This window comes from Brachionichthys hirsutus, chromosome 3, assembly GCF_040956055.1.
Source record: "Brachionichthys hirsutus isolate HB-005 chromosome 3, CSIRO-AGI_Bhir_v1, whole genome shotgun sequence".
Taxonomy (NCBI): Eukaryota; Metazoa; Chordata; class Actinopteri; order Lophiiformes; family Brachionichthyidae; genus Brachionichthys; species Brachionichthys hirsutus.
In genome coordinates this window covers 5147537-5163747 of record NC_090899.1, presented here as the reverse complement: position 1 = coordinate 5163747, position 16211 = coordinate 5147537, and the positions used below count along the sequence as shown (strand labels likewise).

The following is a 16211-nucleotide window of genomic DNA, read 5'->3' as shown; positions in this document are numbered from 1 at the left end:
ACAGAACGTAAATCTAACATTTAAAGACAAACGGGTCAAAGTGAACAGAGAGGACAGCTCGCCATTATTAAAAAAAAAACGGTGCTTTGATGTCTTCTGTTATCCTGATGGTCTAATGAATAGTCAGACTGCTGACAGATGGAAGTAAATCAAAAAGGGGACTTCTGTGTTGTAAAAGTTGAAAGATTCATATACTCCTTTATCCTTAGGCACAATTTGTTGCTGCATTTGCATGAATTCTTTAATGTTGTTTTGAATAATGAATACCTGGATATGAGCAGCAATTTCAGGTCTTACATGATCACATAACGCTTGTACACTAAATGCAGCGGACCCGTTTCTGTTTGAATGCTGAGGTCGTAAGAATTTAGCTGTTGGGCTAACTTGCCCGTGCTAATCGGTTTCTGTTTGATCGCAGTTATTGTTTGAATGTGTGATTGATTTGCCATAATAACACAACTGCTTACATCATTTAAGTATCACAGCAGATGTAATTATTAATTATTCCAAAGAAGGCTTTTCTGGAGCATGAGAGCTTAAAATCAATTTTCAGTCAAAGCTGCATAATCACCACTTTATTGATGCTGATTGAAACTGAGAGGGGCATCAAGCCATTAAACTTTATTTACACCTTTCATTTTGCATGTGATTCAAACTATTAATTAAAATGAATAAAATTCACTTCAATTAAGCAAAATAAGTTAAATGAATTTAGACAGTAATACACGTTTTAGAGACTTGAACAACACAACATATGGTAGAATAAGAAAAAGATCAATAATAAGTATTGTTCCAGCAGCCATATGAACCCCCCCCCCCCCCCCCCCCCCCTTCGGTCGATGTGTTTCCTGTTGTTTTTCGAGGCGTCTTTGCTTTAGTACAGTAAACTAATTTCTATCTCCTGCCATTTATTCTTGTCATTCTTTGGCTTTCATGAGAAAATGCTGTGCTTATTCTACCTTTTGCAGATCAATAAAAACTATTGTATCCTAATGCATTCTGTTCACTATTCTAATCCATCCATCCTCTCCTATTAGCAAACATATGTGCATGCTGGCTGTAGTCACTGTAATTAATACTTATGGTGGGGCAATTAAAGTTGGGTAGCTTTATGGGGTTGCTGATTAAGATATTTAAAGCGTGAGGCGCCCGAGGCTTTTATTTTTGTGCAAGCTTCTGCGTGTTTTCTTGTTTATACTCATTTGTGTTTTATTTCCTCTAGCAAATGCATGTTTGTGTGAAAAATGAGTACTGCCTTTGTGCTTGCGTGTGTGATCTGAGAGCATGTAGAACAGGCGGGGAACTATTTTAACACTTATCCTTGACTTTTCCTTTACCTGCATGCAATTAATTACTGGCCGGAATAGCAGCCCTGGGATCACCTGCAAAGGGCAGTCGACTCTGGGAGAATTCTTGTGCAGCACATTGAGATCCTGCACTACTATCAACTTGCTATGACAACCATTATTGTGCAAAACCAGCAGTGACAAAACGTATTCCAGAGGGGATGTGTGTGGTTTCAAAGTAATCCATATTCACTTCCTCAATCGGTTCAATTAGTTCTCTCAAATACTACATGAATTTTACAGTCTGCCTGTTCCCTGATAAAGTCCAGTTACACATTACTGGGCAGAGGTGACAAACTGGGTTCCAGCTGGGTGAAGCTCAGCAAACACACAAAGGATTCAATGTCATTGATGTGGTTGAGTGGGCTAAAAACTGTATTTCTGACACTGTAATGAGGGTAGCCATTAATGGCAAAATGCCATTAATGTGGAGAATTGATGTAGAGACACACACACACACACACACATACTATTTCTGTTCAGCAGCTAAATCAGGCTTGCCATGAGCTGTAAATAGAATTCTTTATCGCTCCTTCTTGTTCTTTTCTCCGTTCTTCTATTTGTTTTTATTCCATTGTCCTTCTGCCGTCTTCCTTCTCGTTCATCTGTGCTCGTGTGTCCAGCCCAGGACCTCACATGAAAGTGATGGAGCAGCAAAAAACACGGGAAGAGACGGCGCTGGCGAACCCTTGTGAGGTTGCTTGTGAACGGCGAAGAGCAGGATGATTCAGCGCTACGGGGTCAGGATCTGTGATAATGTACCATGGGGAACATTTCCATATAATGAACACGCTACATCTTCTTTAGAGGGCCCCTTGAGAAACGGAGATCGGGACACACTGATAAAGACGAGTGAAAGAAAATGAGATCAAGGGAGAATAAAGCAGTAGGATGGAGGAAAACACGTGAGACTGCAATAATGAGAGAGAGAGAGAAATTAATGGAGAGACAAAGAAGTTAAAGGAAAAGGGTTAATGCTAATGCTGCTTGTGCTCCCTCTGCAGTACTTGTGAGCCCTCCTATCTGTGTCGAGCGTTTTGCTCTTTCCTATCAGCCTCCCGCTGCTACTGAGACACTGAGAGAAACCTTTGTGTGCACGTATTTATCTGATTGTGGGTGTGCGTGTGTGTCAACCCACAAACAAACCAACCTTTTTGTCGGGAAGCCATTAACAAATTGTCACGCTGGCTCTTGATTTGTATTCAGCAGCAGAATCCATGGCAAGCCCCCATAAAGCGAGCTATTTGAAGGAAAGGTGCTGCCAGTCACACGAACGAACAAGTCTCTTCCTGACCATCTCGGTGGTGAGAGACACGAACACACAACCAACTCACAATGCCGCAGCTGTTCGACATCTGTCATTCTGCATTTGTTGCCTGGCAGAGGTGAAGCTGTCACGAGCTCCAGAGGCGACTCTGGCTGGACTGTTCTGGATCCCTCCACGCTGCTGCTTCCACATGGCACACGACTGGGAAATTTGTGCCTATAGATTACAGCCAATGTGCCGGCAGCTTGTCCATCTTTTACACGCCGGTGCCAATCAAACGGGGCTAAAAATGTGTGCAGGTGCTTTTCTGAGCAGATATCAGGACTCTGGTGACACTTCTCACTGGAAAGCAGAAGCAAAATATTTATTGATGCCAAAAATAATCACAAAAGACAATAGAGTGAAATTTACACGTATATTTTCCACCTGATCAATTTTTGTCATTCAAGATAAATGTTTTTACAAATAAGGCACCAGCAAACGTTATATCACCGTTAATCTCTAATAAATAAAACCCATTCTCCTCTGAAGGCTCATTAAGAAATTACAGTGATAGTCTTATAAATGAAGTTCATCCCTGGCTTGAAACGTTTGCAGCTCTCAGCGATACGACCGAGGAACCGATACAAAGCCTCGCCATCATGGTGAGGGGAGCAGATCCGTGACGTTGACAGCCTCCCAAGTTCTCCTCCTCGCTCTCTAAACTCCTTAGGTGCTAGGAAACAATTGGGCTGCTCTGCTGGTGGTCGGTGAGCTCCGCTATGGCCAAGGCACTGAGACAAAGCATTGCCATAAACCCAAACCTTTGGGCTGGAAGAAAACACTGGAAAGAGTTTCAAAAGCAGAAGTACCAAGTCATAATGTTTGTGTGTTCTTGTTTTGTGCTTTGACATGCAGAGAATAGAGCAACTTTATATCGAGCGGAACAAAATATGTTTTTGTAGAAATGTTTAAAGACATTCTAAGAAACTCTCAGGCGGTTTTACTTAGTTTAGGACAAAGACCTAATTCTAAAATACACATGATACCATCACATCTGATTATTTTTTTTATCTACTCTTTAAACAGTTTGACTTTTTTTTTGTCATAAGACAAGATGTCGTTTTTAAACTTTGTGTTTTGTATGGAATAATGAAACAAGATTTTAAGTTTTGATGGGGGATGTGGAGGTGCTCAGATGGCCAGAATCGCACCAGCCGATACCCCCCCACCTTGTCCCCAGACTCTATGCTAATATAAGCTAATTAGCAGCTGGTTGTAGATGTGAAAGTACTGATTTGACTTTGACCCGTTAAATGAACAAGCTCTTTTCTCAAAATGTCAAAATCTTCCAATTATGATGATGATAATGTCACTGTTTAACATTTCTGTGCATGTGTGTGTGTGTGTGTTTGAGGTTGAGGTATCATTCAGGATGGGAGTGGAGGCGAATGTTACAAGGTGAGGGGGCAGACAGGTCACATGTTGGCTCCGTCTGCACTCCCATCTTCTTCAGGGAACGCTCATCTGCCACTGAGATGGAGCGAGAGAGCGCTGGCCGAGAGGCTAGATAGAGATAGACAGAGAGATTAGTTTAGATTAGCCTGAACTCATTCATCCATTTCAATTTTATTACTACGTACTACAATTCTTAATCCTAACGGAATAGAAATGGCTATTTGTTCTGTGTGGATGTGCACGCAGTAACAGTGTATGGCCTATAGGGGGCCATGGGGGGGTTGCAGCGAGCTGCAGCAGGTTGAGCAATGACTGCAGCTTTGTTGCAGCTTAATGCCTCTCATCATCACAGATAGAGAGAGACGGGCAGCGGGAGGCTGCAGGCCAACCTGTGAAATCTACCTTTGAGTCATCCAACGCTCAGCTGAGGTTTGCCAGAACAACCAGCAGGGGGCAGGGTGACCCCACACACACGCACACACACACACCTACACGCACACACACACACACACTGAACTGACATTTGATTTGAGGTGTTACAATGGGGACAGTTCAGCAGGCTGCGGCATTACATCGTTTATCAGCCTGACGCTATGGCGAACCAGCTTAGATTTGCTCTTCCCCTACGTCAGCACCTTTCTGCCATCTCTTTCTGGACATGCACCTCCTTCCTCTCCTTCCTCCTGCTCCTTGCATTGTGAAATGCCTCCTGACTGCTCTTCTCTCTCCATGCACTCCAGTCATTTGGGTACTTTTAGGCCGCAGCACAGTCACTGAGAGTGTAAACCACGCAGCTTCTTTTGAAGCCTGTTAGCATTCCAGTTGTTCATGCACACTATTTTACATTGTGCTGCAGACACTGGATAAACACATCACGTTTTATGACCACAAAATTCCTTTTCAGATTGTACATTCCTTATAATTTATAAATATGGAATCAGATCTGCATAGATCTACTGCTGCATTGCTCTGAAATTAAATGCAAGAATAATTACAGTGGCGCTGAAATCTGGATTTTTACTTTGTGCTTTTTCATGTACCTACACCACGCACACACACACACACACACTGCCTCTGAGGTATTCTCAGTCCAGCGCAGGTCGGGAGCTGCAGCCTCACCTGGGTTGCTCTGGCTGGGTTTGACTTTGCTGTTGGTCTTCTCTTGCATCTTCCGCTCATACTCTCTCACCTCCTCCAAACTCAGCCCTGTGGGAAAAGCAAAATACACACAGCATGAGAACAGGGTTTAAAATATGTATTAAATCTCACAGGATGTAAATTGAGGGTTCAGTCAGGAAAAAATACAACAAAGTACAACTCTTTTGCTGTGAATACTTCATTATTTCTCTATAATATGCTGCATTTTACCTTGTGAACGGTACGTCTGACTCACCGTGCCATTCGTCTATCCACGCTACTGCTTGCCTGTGGCCAACCAGCAGAATGTCCCTGATGTTCTGAAGTAATTGCAGAAAACAGAGGATGAAAATATAAATTCTGCACGTAGTTGGAACTGAAAATGTCAGTTTGTGTGTGTGTGTAAAGAGGTGTGGATTGGTATGCGATGTTATTGCCAAGCTAATGTCATTGCCATTGCACAAACGGTCCCAATACATTTGATCGTCCCCATGATAATTGGAAACTTGTCTGAGCTGTCATTCATGCAAACGGTGAAAAACAAGAATCACTAGTTTTTGTTTAACGGCTTTTGACTTTTTTTCATGCATCACCAGGGAAGGTCTTGTGTAAATGAGAAGGTCCCAGGGGGGACAGTGAAGTTACAATGAGTAGACGTAAAGAAGGTAGAGGACTTCAGGTACCTCGGGTCAACAAGAGTGATAGAATGAAGGGAAAGGTCTACAAGACAGTGGTGAGGACAGCCATGATGGACGGCTTAGAGACAGTGGCTCTGAGGGAAAGACAGGAGGCGGAGCTAGAAGTGGAGGAGATGAAGATGCTGAGGTTCTCCTTGGGAGTGACCAGGTTGGAGAGGATTAGAAATGAGATAATAAGAGGGACAGGGAAGGTTAGACGTTTTGGAGATAAGGTCAGAGAGACCAAACTCCGATGGTTTGGACATGTCCAGAGGAGAGACAGGGACTATATCAGTAGAAGAATGCTGAGGATGGAAATGCCAGGGAACAGGGCTAGAGGTCAATCCAGGAGAAGATGCATGGATATAGTGAGGGAGGACATGAGAGTGGCTGGCGGTGGGGAGGATGATGCAAATGTGGCATTACACAAAGGACAGGGTGAAGTGGAGGACATTTATTTTCTGTGGCGACCCCTCACGGGACAAGAAGAAAGTACAGTAGTTAGTAGTAATATTTTTCAATGTCAAAATTTAACACATGGCACATTCAAATGACGACCTGTCAGGATTGTTGCACTTTACTGTCACTGGACGGAGTAAAGACTGATATGAAGCAGCACAATTTAATGATTATATTAGGCCAAAGGTTGAACGTTTACACCTTGTTTTACAAGTATATTAACTGTGGATCCTATCTTGATCCAACCTGGACATGAAAAGTCTGGCTTGATGATTGATTAAAGCCGTCTCACTCTGTGTATGAACTCCTCAGTCCTGGTCTGTATGCCATAAACTTCAAAGCTGCACTTCACCCTCTTATAGGAGCACATAATGGGTTTGGAGTCGTCCCTCCAGCCCTCCTCGAGGGGCCCCCGGCCAGTTTTGCTTGAAATCCAGCGACTCAGATCCTACACAGAGGAAAGAATGGGTGTGTATATATATATATATATATATATATATACACACACGTTAACATGCTGAGTCTGCAGTAACTTCAGCCCCTTGAGGCGTCTCTGGGGTGAAACAATTGATGTGTATGTGTGTGCTGCATGTGTGTGTGTGTGTGTGTGAAGGTGCAAGCAGATTGCTGCTCAACAGAACCCTGTTTATCTGTGACAAAACGTTGGTCACCTAATCAATGGGTTGTGTTTGTGTCTTTTACATAAGCAGCGACATGAATTGTGTATTCCAAAAAAAAAAAAAGAAGTGCTACATTTTGGGAGATTTCCAGATTCACATATCCCATAGAGTTTACAAAGAGCTCAAACTGTAATCGTCTCGCTTTTTTTCCTCAGAGTGTTTCGCTCGCAGGTCATGCACACTTATTTAATTTTTGCCTTTTGTCTGCGTGTCACTGTTGGTACACACCTCTGCCTCTTTGTAGTGCTTTTCAGGGATGGGGTCACTCAGGATGTCCAGGAAACTCACATTCTCCTTCGGGGTTGGAGTGTCCCCAAACACCTGAAGCCAAACAGATGGGGGGAGGTCATACAGTATAATGAGAATAGACACACATCCCCTAAAACACACGGAGTCACGCGCTCACTGTAGGGTGGAAAGGGAGTAGATGAGTAACTGGGTAGGAAGCGGAGGTCACACACCGTAACGCTTCTCACCATATCTCACCCTGAGGCCCTTGGAACAAATCACACTGGTGCAAAGAGACGAGAGAACAGACAGAGAGACCGCAGCAAAGGGGGGGGAGATGAAAGAAAACAAGGACGTATGGGGGATATTAACAGGAAGGAAAAAGAAGATTTATGAGAGCAGAATATACAGCACTTCTCTTTCAGCGAGAATGGAAGGAAGCTTGCTAGTGCACTTTATCTGACCTTGTTTAAAATGTGCTCTAATGCATACTAAAGCTGTTCATTTCACAGAAGAAAACTAACATGTATAAAAAAAAAAAAAAAGCCCTGGTATGAGATAAGAACCTGCTCTGCTCGGGTGCTGTTGATGCTGGTGTGTGTCTGATCAAGGTCTTGCTCCCAAAAGTGTATTGTGTTGCATTAGCTGGATGCATTGTGTTGCATAATACGATATGCTCAGGGCGAAACGCATTTTGGCTCGCTGTTCTCACATGTTCATATTACAAGTAAGTCGGTTAAAAATGTAAAAGCATGCAAGTAAAATATGTAATAATACAACAATTAATGAGGCTTAGTCTTATATGAATTTTTACATATGCAGAAAAATTGCTCCCATGGTTGTTTTGCTATTAAATGTTACGCAATCAAACTAAATGTAATAAGCAGCTTGTTTTCAGTGATGCTGCATTACACTGGGAAGTAACTGCTGATTCCAAGGTTTACAAATTGAAAAAAATGTGACACCTTAACTTTGCGCTTTTGAAACACACCAAAGCACCAGCTTTGAGAAACTGGAACACTGAATTGTCCAAAGAAAAAACTATCTAAAACAGCTGCCAGGTAATTTCAGTTGTCTAATTGTTTCAGCTCTCATTGCATCAACTGTTCTATTTTAAGTTGTAGCAAAAATATTTTCTTCTGTTTCTTGTGAAACATGATGGGTGATAGGAAACATTAAAGTGCTTGAAGCTTTCCTCCCTGAATGCATGCTTTCTTGCTGAACTCTTATACAACCAGAACCTGCACGACATGAAACCAGACTCACTGCATTTTAATCCACATGTCCGTTTCTTTTGACATGCTCGGTCTTGTTACTTGGCTTAATCCTTTAATTGCAATGTGGAAACACCAGGGTGACATGCGAACACAAAGGTGAGAGAGAATTCCAATTGTTTGAAGTTCTTGGATCTTGGATAAAAGGCAGTGAAGTAGCCATATTTTTTGTTAATACACATTTGGTGCATTTTGTGTATTGCATGTTTTGCTTGTAATGGATGGATCAATTACGTGATCATTTGCTTGGAGCTGCACAGAAAATGATAATTTCCCTCTTTCCTCTCGTCATTGTCTTCCCTGTTCCCCAATCATTCCATCACTCTCACCTCTCGCTCCCTCTCCATCATACTCACATGGCTGTTATCGCCCTTGTTGTTCTGAAATCTCGTCTCAATGCGGATGCTGAACCTGGGGAAAAATGATACCTACGGGGGTGGCGGGAGGTACAAACGTTAAAAAAAAAAAAAAAAAGTGTGGAGAGCAGATATGGAGTGAAAGCGGGCTGCAGATTAGATCCACAGATAACGGAGGGGGATGAGCGTTGTGCCATTCATGTACAATAAATGAGAAGACTTACCGAGTATTCTGCAGCGTCAGTGATGTTCAGCATGAAAGGCGAGAAACAGCATAAGTTACTCATGCATGCATGAGCACGCAATTAATCTCACGCACACATTCCCCCAAGGGAATACATGCATGCATAATGTTAAATATTTGATGGCACTTGGAAGAACAACTGTTAAAATATATTTGTATAATGCATGGAGGTGAAAGGAATCGGATGTTTAAGGCAAACGGAGGCCCTCAACACACACCTGTTATCGTGTACGGGTAGAAGTTCCAGGCCTTCTCTGTCACGTAGAAGATTTGTGGGATAAATGATTTCACCCAGGATGGCAGTTTACTTGAAAGAGAAAAAAAAATTAGAGAGTTTGCGCACCTCAGAGAGGAGGAAAGAAAAAGAAAGAGAGCGAGAGAGATGCTGAGTGGTTTTTGAGCCATTTTTATTGCGTTAGCTATTGTTACCATAGCCTTCATCCTAAGACTCATTCCTATTCGTTTCACACCTGTGGTGATGAATTTCTACCGGAACGTGTCAGAACATGATTGAATATGTTTTGCAGTCACTGTATCTGTGTGAGTGTCATATACCTGTTTGTATATGAATGGGTTACCATGACAAAATGTCTCACCGTCGCACAACGATTTGGTAACGGTGCAAAAACGTCCGACTCCCTGCAGTGATTCACGCCCCGAGTTCACAGTGATGATTAGAATAATTGTTGAGGTTAGTGCAGCATTAGACAAGAATCTAGATGGACGCTATAATGAGTTGTTTTTAGACGGTGCTGACGCCATAATTGCAATCCAATAATTGGTTCTGACACCTTGCGCATGAAGCTGACAAACATATTCTTTACAGAAAGAAAGATATTCTCGCTCAGACTGAATTCCTGCAAATCTGTTGCTGTCATCAAAACTCTCATATTACCAGAACGCAGGCAATTTACATAATACCGTACTAATGCTAAATATGAAGCTGCAGCCTTCTTAATTAGTTAGAAGCAGCTAAAACTAAAAAAAAAAGACAAATGTTTCAAACATGTCTTGAAATGATCACAAAACACTTTTTATTTCTCTTGAACTATTGAATGTAACACAATATTTTCCGAGTCCTGGCAGCTATTCGGTTGAAACAGAGGTGTAGATTAACCGGGGCATGATTAATGTAGTTACATAATCATGCATCATGAAATTTCCTCTGGATAACTTGAGTTATGTTTAAGTGTTCCTGCAGAACAGGCCTCCAAACCTTGCAGGCTGTGGATGGAAGTAGCTGCGTCCACACACTGCAGTGAATGTTAAATTGATGTGTTATTCATTATCAGCAGTGTTACAGTGCGTGAATCTGCATGCCGTGAAGCTAGAAATCAAAGATCAAACTGTTTCCATGACAATATGGCTGTCGGCTGATCAGGCTCGTGTTGCCAGAATAAGTACGTCATTATTGCAGCAGCAGCATCACGTTGCATTCTCACCTGCTGAGGTAGATTCGCTTCTCGGTCAGCTGTCCCTGGCCGAACTCGGGATGAACGTCTGGCTCGTTCTTCACCACCTCCACCCCTTCTCCTCCACCGCTCTGCTCACAGCTGTGCTTACTGATCATGTACAGCTGGCCGATCCTGTACTGGAGATGTAGAGGAGATGTTCAGGATTGGGTTTGTGTTGGGTAAAATGGGGATTAAAGGTGAGAAAATGTTCAGCAAACCCATTTTCCTAAGCCAAAGTGATGGGTTTAGAGTCCGTGTCGGGTTCATTCAAGCGTTTTTCCATTGAGATTCTACATGTAAGAAAATTTCAACATGCAAGTAAGCTCAACTTTAACTTTCTATTTATCACGTCAAATTATTTGATGCAACATTTGAAAGAACGCTCACATTTGAAGAGTTAGCGCCACAGATTCATCATTATGCCATTCCCTTTAGGCGCAATAATCCCACGATGGTCTGACCCTCATAATATGACTCCTTGACTTGAAGTCTTAAGAATTTGGAATCATATATTAGTCTCAGTTTAACTTTTGAAGTGTGCACCATCATTTATTAAGAGAGTTTAATTAAAGTTATCAAAATGTATCCCACTGGTGGCCCCAAGGTAACGAGGAGTTTTGGGGACTTCAGTAAGCAGAAATTGTGGTGTAACCTGTGTGAGTTACGGTCGTTTTAATGTGAAAGGTTAACCGGATGTGCCGGAAGGGAAGTTCGGATGGTGGCTCGTGAAGTACGCAGACGGAAAATAAATGCAGTACAGTTGCTCTACAACGTGTCGGTGAATCCTTACGTCGAATAACACAACAGAAATCAAGTCACATCTAATCAATAAACTGCATACTCCGCGAAGGAGAACAGAATAATCTCTTGGCAACGGCTTCAGTCATAGTTTTACATTTGCGTTTCATAAAAAAAAAAAGAACGAAAATTGCGTGTAAAGATTTCTCTCAAGTGACCATATTTGGCTTAAAATGTAATTTGCCCATTGAGTGTGAATGTATGGTGACTAAATTATGGGTGGATGGAAATTGCTCTCCTTTCCTGCCCCACTTCCTGCTCGTGGATGATGAGGCGGGAGTATATATTCCAAAGCCGACGAGGCCTTTAGGCATCTGCCTGTTAGAATCAGTGGTTGACGAATCACATGCTTCCCACAAGAATACTTCCGTCTTTTCACCGATGCTGCTGTCGCTCTGTCTTTTCCTCCTCAGCATTGCGTTTGCTTTAATGATGCTCACTTGGTGAACTTTGTAATCTCAGTAATGTTAAATGCTGTGAAAAAGCAGTAGACTTGTACTGTAAACAACTGAAGTGAATGAATTGCACTTGATGCAATTCATTTTGTTGCCCGATATTGGCGTGTCACTGAGAATTGTTTTAATTACAAGACAAAACAGAGAAAGATGGAGGGGAAGCGAGGAAGAGGAGGCCAAATGTCAATTTGCCATCCTTCACTTTTGCGCTTCTGACATCGATACGGCCCAACTTCTTGTTTCAATTACTTTAGAATGTCAATATTCAATATGTACTTATTGCGTATCCATGGTGTTTAATTAATCAAAGCAGATCTCAGAGCAGATGGCTCCTCCCACACAGGTTGTGACTCTTGTTCACTTTCTAGAAAACTAATTTTAGCATCAGGCCGCAAAGATCCATCCTTGAGGGAGCGTCTTGCCCTCTGAGCGGCTGTGATTAGTGATGTGTTGACAACCTTTTCCTCTTAATGTCTTAAAACAAAAGTGATGATGAGGGTTACACGTAATGAGTTTGTCATGCATTCCTGGGTGTAAATATAGCTCCTCTGCTAGTGTCAGCGTGAAGGCAACTGAAAATCAAAGATTTCATGATTAAAAGAAAATCAATCTCAAAGCAACTTTCTTGCATTTCTTTTTAAACCGTGATAAAACGCGAGGCTCAGAAGACGCCGGTGTGTTTTTTCAGCCCTGAATCTGCCCACTGACAAAGAAAATGAAACTGTTTTTGCAAAGCACATCCAAAAAGCTTGATTAAATATTTGCATCTGATTGTGTACAAAAGCACAACTATTGTAGAAAAAAACATTCATCCACTTTGTGTGATTTCCATTTGGTTTACTGTAATTCAGAAGTTATCTTTGGACTCTCTTATCTGCTAATGTAAACAGCAGATGTTCATGGACACGACTGTTTCACCATTGAGCTGGAAATAAAACTATCATTTAAAAATCCTCATTTTGAAACCTGAAAAAAGAACAGCCAAAAGAAACAAAAGAAACAAACTCAAGTGTGTTTGAAAACTGCCAAGGCTGAACATTTCCTCTAAAAGGAACTCCTAAAATCCAATTATTAGGCAACAACTTCATTTAAATTATTATATACCGGTAATATAATTAAAATATTCACATAGAATTTAAGGTTTCTTTATTGCCATTGAACTTTCCTGTGCAATGAAATGTCAGTTAACGCAGTCCATTACACAGCAGCATAAATAGATATATGGATAAATACGAATATTATATAAGAGCTTGGATCCATACATAACGTTGATTCTTCCCAAAATCTGTTTCTATTTTTGTTGCCTGCTTCTGATAAAAGTTTAATGCAGATCCGTGCAGAACTTTCTGAGTTAAATACTGCGTTTAGGGTTCTTGCAGTTTTTAAGGAAGTGAAATATGAGTCGTCTGAAGATGACGTATCTCAGTGTCCCCAAACAAGTCAAACAACAATGATTACGTAGGGAGATAAAAATAAGCATAAACATTCTGAATCCCTTACCTTTTTCTTGATCAACTTCAGAATTTCTTGGTTTGGTGTTTGTGACAATTTCCACTTTCCCTACACAGTTTTATGTTAATCCATCAAGCAGTTTATATGAAATTAGTAGAAACAACCAAAAAAGTCCTATCATTCAATAATCTGAGATAATTCCATCCCTTTATCAGGATCCACTCCAGAGTTTACTGGAGTATTAAAATTCGAGTTTTATTTTACATGCAACCATGATAGATGGAAATGGCTGGAAAAAAAGGCTCCATCCCACACTGTTTGAAAAAAAGATTAAAATAAAAATCAATGATATGTTCTTTAACTGGGATTCACTCCAAAAATTCTTTTTTAGAAAATAATCATATAAATTTCCTTTATTTGTGTAAACAACGTTGTTGTTGCATTTTTCTTTTCTCTCTTTGCATATCAAGCAGGGCAAAGGAAACTGAACAGAATGAGGATTTAAAGCTGTACCAATCTTTCTATTTCTTAATGAGTAAAAAATGCTACCGTAGCAACAGTTGTACCTACAAAATACGTGTTTGTTTATACTATAAACAGAACGGTGCGTGTACTTATGCATTGTCTCAAAGGACGATGCTTGGGAAGGCGAATAAGAGCATGCATACAACTTTTTATGTATGTAACGCACCAGTGATAATACACGTGAGTCCAATCAGTTATGCTTCAGACCAAACAACAAACCTTTGCTCGGGTCATAGTGTATCTGTCATACTATGATGTCATTGAAACCTCTCATGCAGACGTGGTCTCAGTGAAGTAATCAGCTGTTGCCATCAGCTGATCAGCTCTCCCCACGTATTCATTGATAGTCGATCATCTTCTGCTGTTCTTTAAAGGTTTTTCTGTCCAATGCCTCGAGCCCCATTTGTGCTGGCTTCTTGCAGCACACGACCCGCACGGACTAACAGTAAACATGGCTGACACCCACGACTAAGTGTCCGCTTGCAGATCACGAGTGTTGCTGGAGCCTATCCCAGCTGGACTATGGGTGAGAGGCTGGGCACACCCCGGACATGTCGCCATCACACCGCAGGGCCACACAAAGATGGACAAACACTCATGCACACATTCACACCTACGGACAATTTAGAATAATACAATAATAATGAATTGCATGTCTTTGGAGGCGTGAGTAAACCGGAGAAAACCGGACACGGCGAGAACATTTCCCGTCAGCCCAGACTCTTCGCAGACTCACCAACTTCACCCTGCATCAGCTTCATCACGGTCATCAGCCGCCGCCACCACTAATGTCTGCTCTGGGATATATACTACAACAGCCCAAGGCAGGTTTTATTATTAGTACTGAGGAGCAGCGTCTTGCTCAGGGGCAGAGTCACCCAAGGAGCTAAATATCAAACCACCACCCGTTCTAACTTGCTCTTCTACCTGGCCAGAGCTTCTACCTCACTGCTATTGGATATTCCTGGCCATGGCCGTGCCGTATTGTGTTACAGACGCATTATGGCATGCCAAGCTTGAAATTCATTACTATTTCCTTTTATAAATGAAGTGTGGGTTACAACCTGTCATTATTTGATACGGCCTCAAATAAGCTATACTTAAACTTAAATTACATTCAGGCAAAAGAGGATTTGCTGCAAGCTTCATTTTCCGTGTGTCCTGCGCTGATACTGTAAATCCCATTTTGGACGAGTATTTTTCACTGTCATTGTTGTGTTAACTGATGGAGTGGGAGGGGAGGGGGCATGTATACGGCAGGAGATGACATTCCTTGAGTGGGCACATCCTAATTTCCCTCCCTTTCCTCTCTCTAGTGGACTCTTCTAATCGTAAAGCTGCAGGACTGACACTGCGGTTTGAGCTTGTCTTGTGGGGCTGTAACCAGTCCGACTAGTTTTGAGCGCTGTTAGGTGTATAGCACTGGCAAACAGCTCGTAAACTCCTTAGACAAAGTAGACACTCCAGCAATGCTATGATGCTGCTGGCCGGTTGTTTGCATTGCCTCCATCAGATTGGTGGAGCCCTCCTATCTCGTTTCCCACTGTGTCCAGAGCTCCCACAGAGCGGCCGCAGGAAGTCTGTGTGCTCGGCACTTTCCTTATCAGCGCATTTAAGGCTTTTAAGATTACGTATGAGAACAACACATTCTCATGTGGAATAAAACCCTCTGTTTTTTTTTTCGGGTTCATTTGAATGTGCAGGCGTGTGTTGTCTGTGTGTGTCTGTGTGCGTGAGCATGGGAAAGGCAAACAAACTTACCTCGTCCACAGTCAGTGGCATGCATATGCGGTACTCTTTCATCAACATGGTGCTGTGACAGCGAGGATTGTCTGAACGGCTGGAGTCTGTCTGTCTTACTGCATGCTACACAGACTCAGACGAGCTACAACGCGGCTGGACTGCAGTGACCTCTTTTCTGACGCTCCTCTTCCTTTGTTTTTGCTGATGTCAGTAATCCATGAAGTTGAGTCCAGACCACTCGGTCAATGCGTCCTTTCTCTCTTTCCTGCCCTTCATTCACTTCCAACAGCCTCGTCTATCCCTCTCTTTGCTGGCTTGTCTTTCTCCTCGGCCAGACTTTAACGGCTCTTTCTTCTTCCCTGTCTTGCTACTTCTGCTTTCTCTCTGTTTGCAGCTATTCTCACTGTTTGCCTTCCTTCAGCACACCAAGGAAGTGGGACGGCGAGTCAACCAACTCTACCTGTTCTGTCCCTTTCTGTGCCTCCCTTTGCTTTGTTTAATTCCTCCTCAGACTTCTCATGTGTAACCTTGCTGTCTGCTTGGCGCTCCTCCCCGTTTCCCTTCAACCACTGCTTTCGTGTTGTTACTCACAAATTCCTCTGCCTGTTCCCTCCTTATCTCCCTTTTCCTGCCTCCCGTCCTTCTTCCCACCCTCCACTCTCCACCCATTGCACTTTAC

The 16211-nt window shown here is 42.3% G+C and overlaps 1 protein-coding gene across 1 annotated transcript; it reads right to left on the bottom strand.

Moving 5' to 3' along the window:
• Positions 1–2961: 2961 nt before the first annotated feature.
• On the bottom strand, positions 2962–16003 carry pitpnc1b (phosphatidylinositol transfer protein cytoplasmic 1b). Its single transcript, XM_068758927.1, has 10 exons — positions 15551–16003; positions 10548–10696; positions 9324–9412; positions 9086–9093; positions 8862–8933; positions 7232–7324; positions 6616–6771; positions 5444–5507; positions 5170–5256; positions 2962–4158 (listed from the first exon to the last, which is right to left on the bottom strand). The coding sequence occupies exons 1-10, from the start codon at positions 15596–15598 to the stop codon at positions 4019–4021; spliced, it is 906 nt and encodes a 301-aa protein (XP_068615028.1). The 5' UTR covers positions 15599–16003; the 3' UTR covers positions 2962–4018.
• Positions 16004–16211: the final 208 nt, after the last annotated feature.

What these genes read in the sequence shown, in the direction of transcription:
- pitpnc1b (XM_068758927.1), bottom strand. Translation starts at nt 15,598, where the DNA reads ATGTTGATGAAAGAGTACCGCATATGCATGCCACTGACTGTGGACGAG. An exon ending in ACAAGGGCGATAACAGCCAT is followed by an intron (nt 7,325 to 8,861) that starts GTGAGTATGATG and finishes GTTTGGCTTCAG; the next exon opens with GTGTTTGGGGACACTCCAAC. An exon ending in GTGGATAGACGAATGGCACG is followed by an intron (nt 5,257 to 5,443) that starts GTGAGTCAGACG and finishes CTTTTCCCACAG; the next exon opens with GGCTGAGTTTGGAGGAGGTG.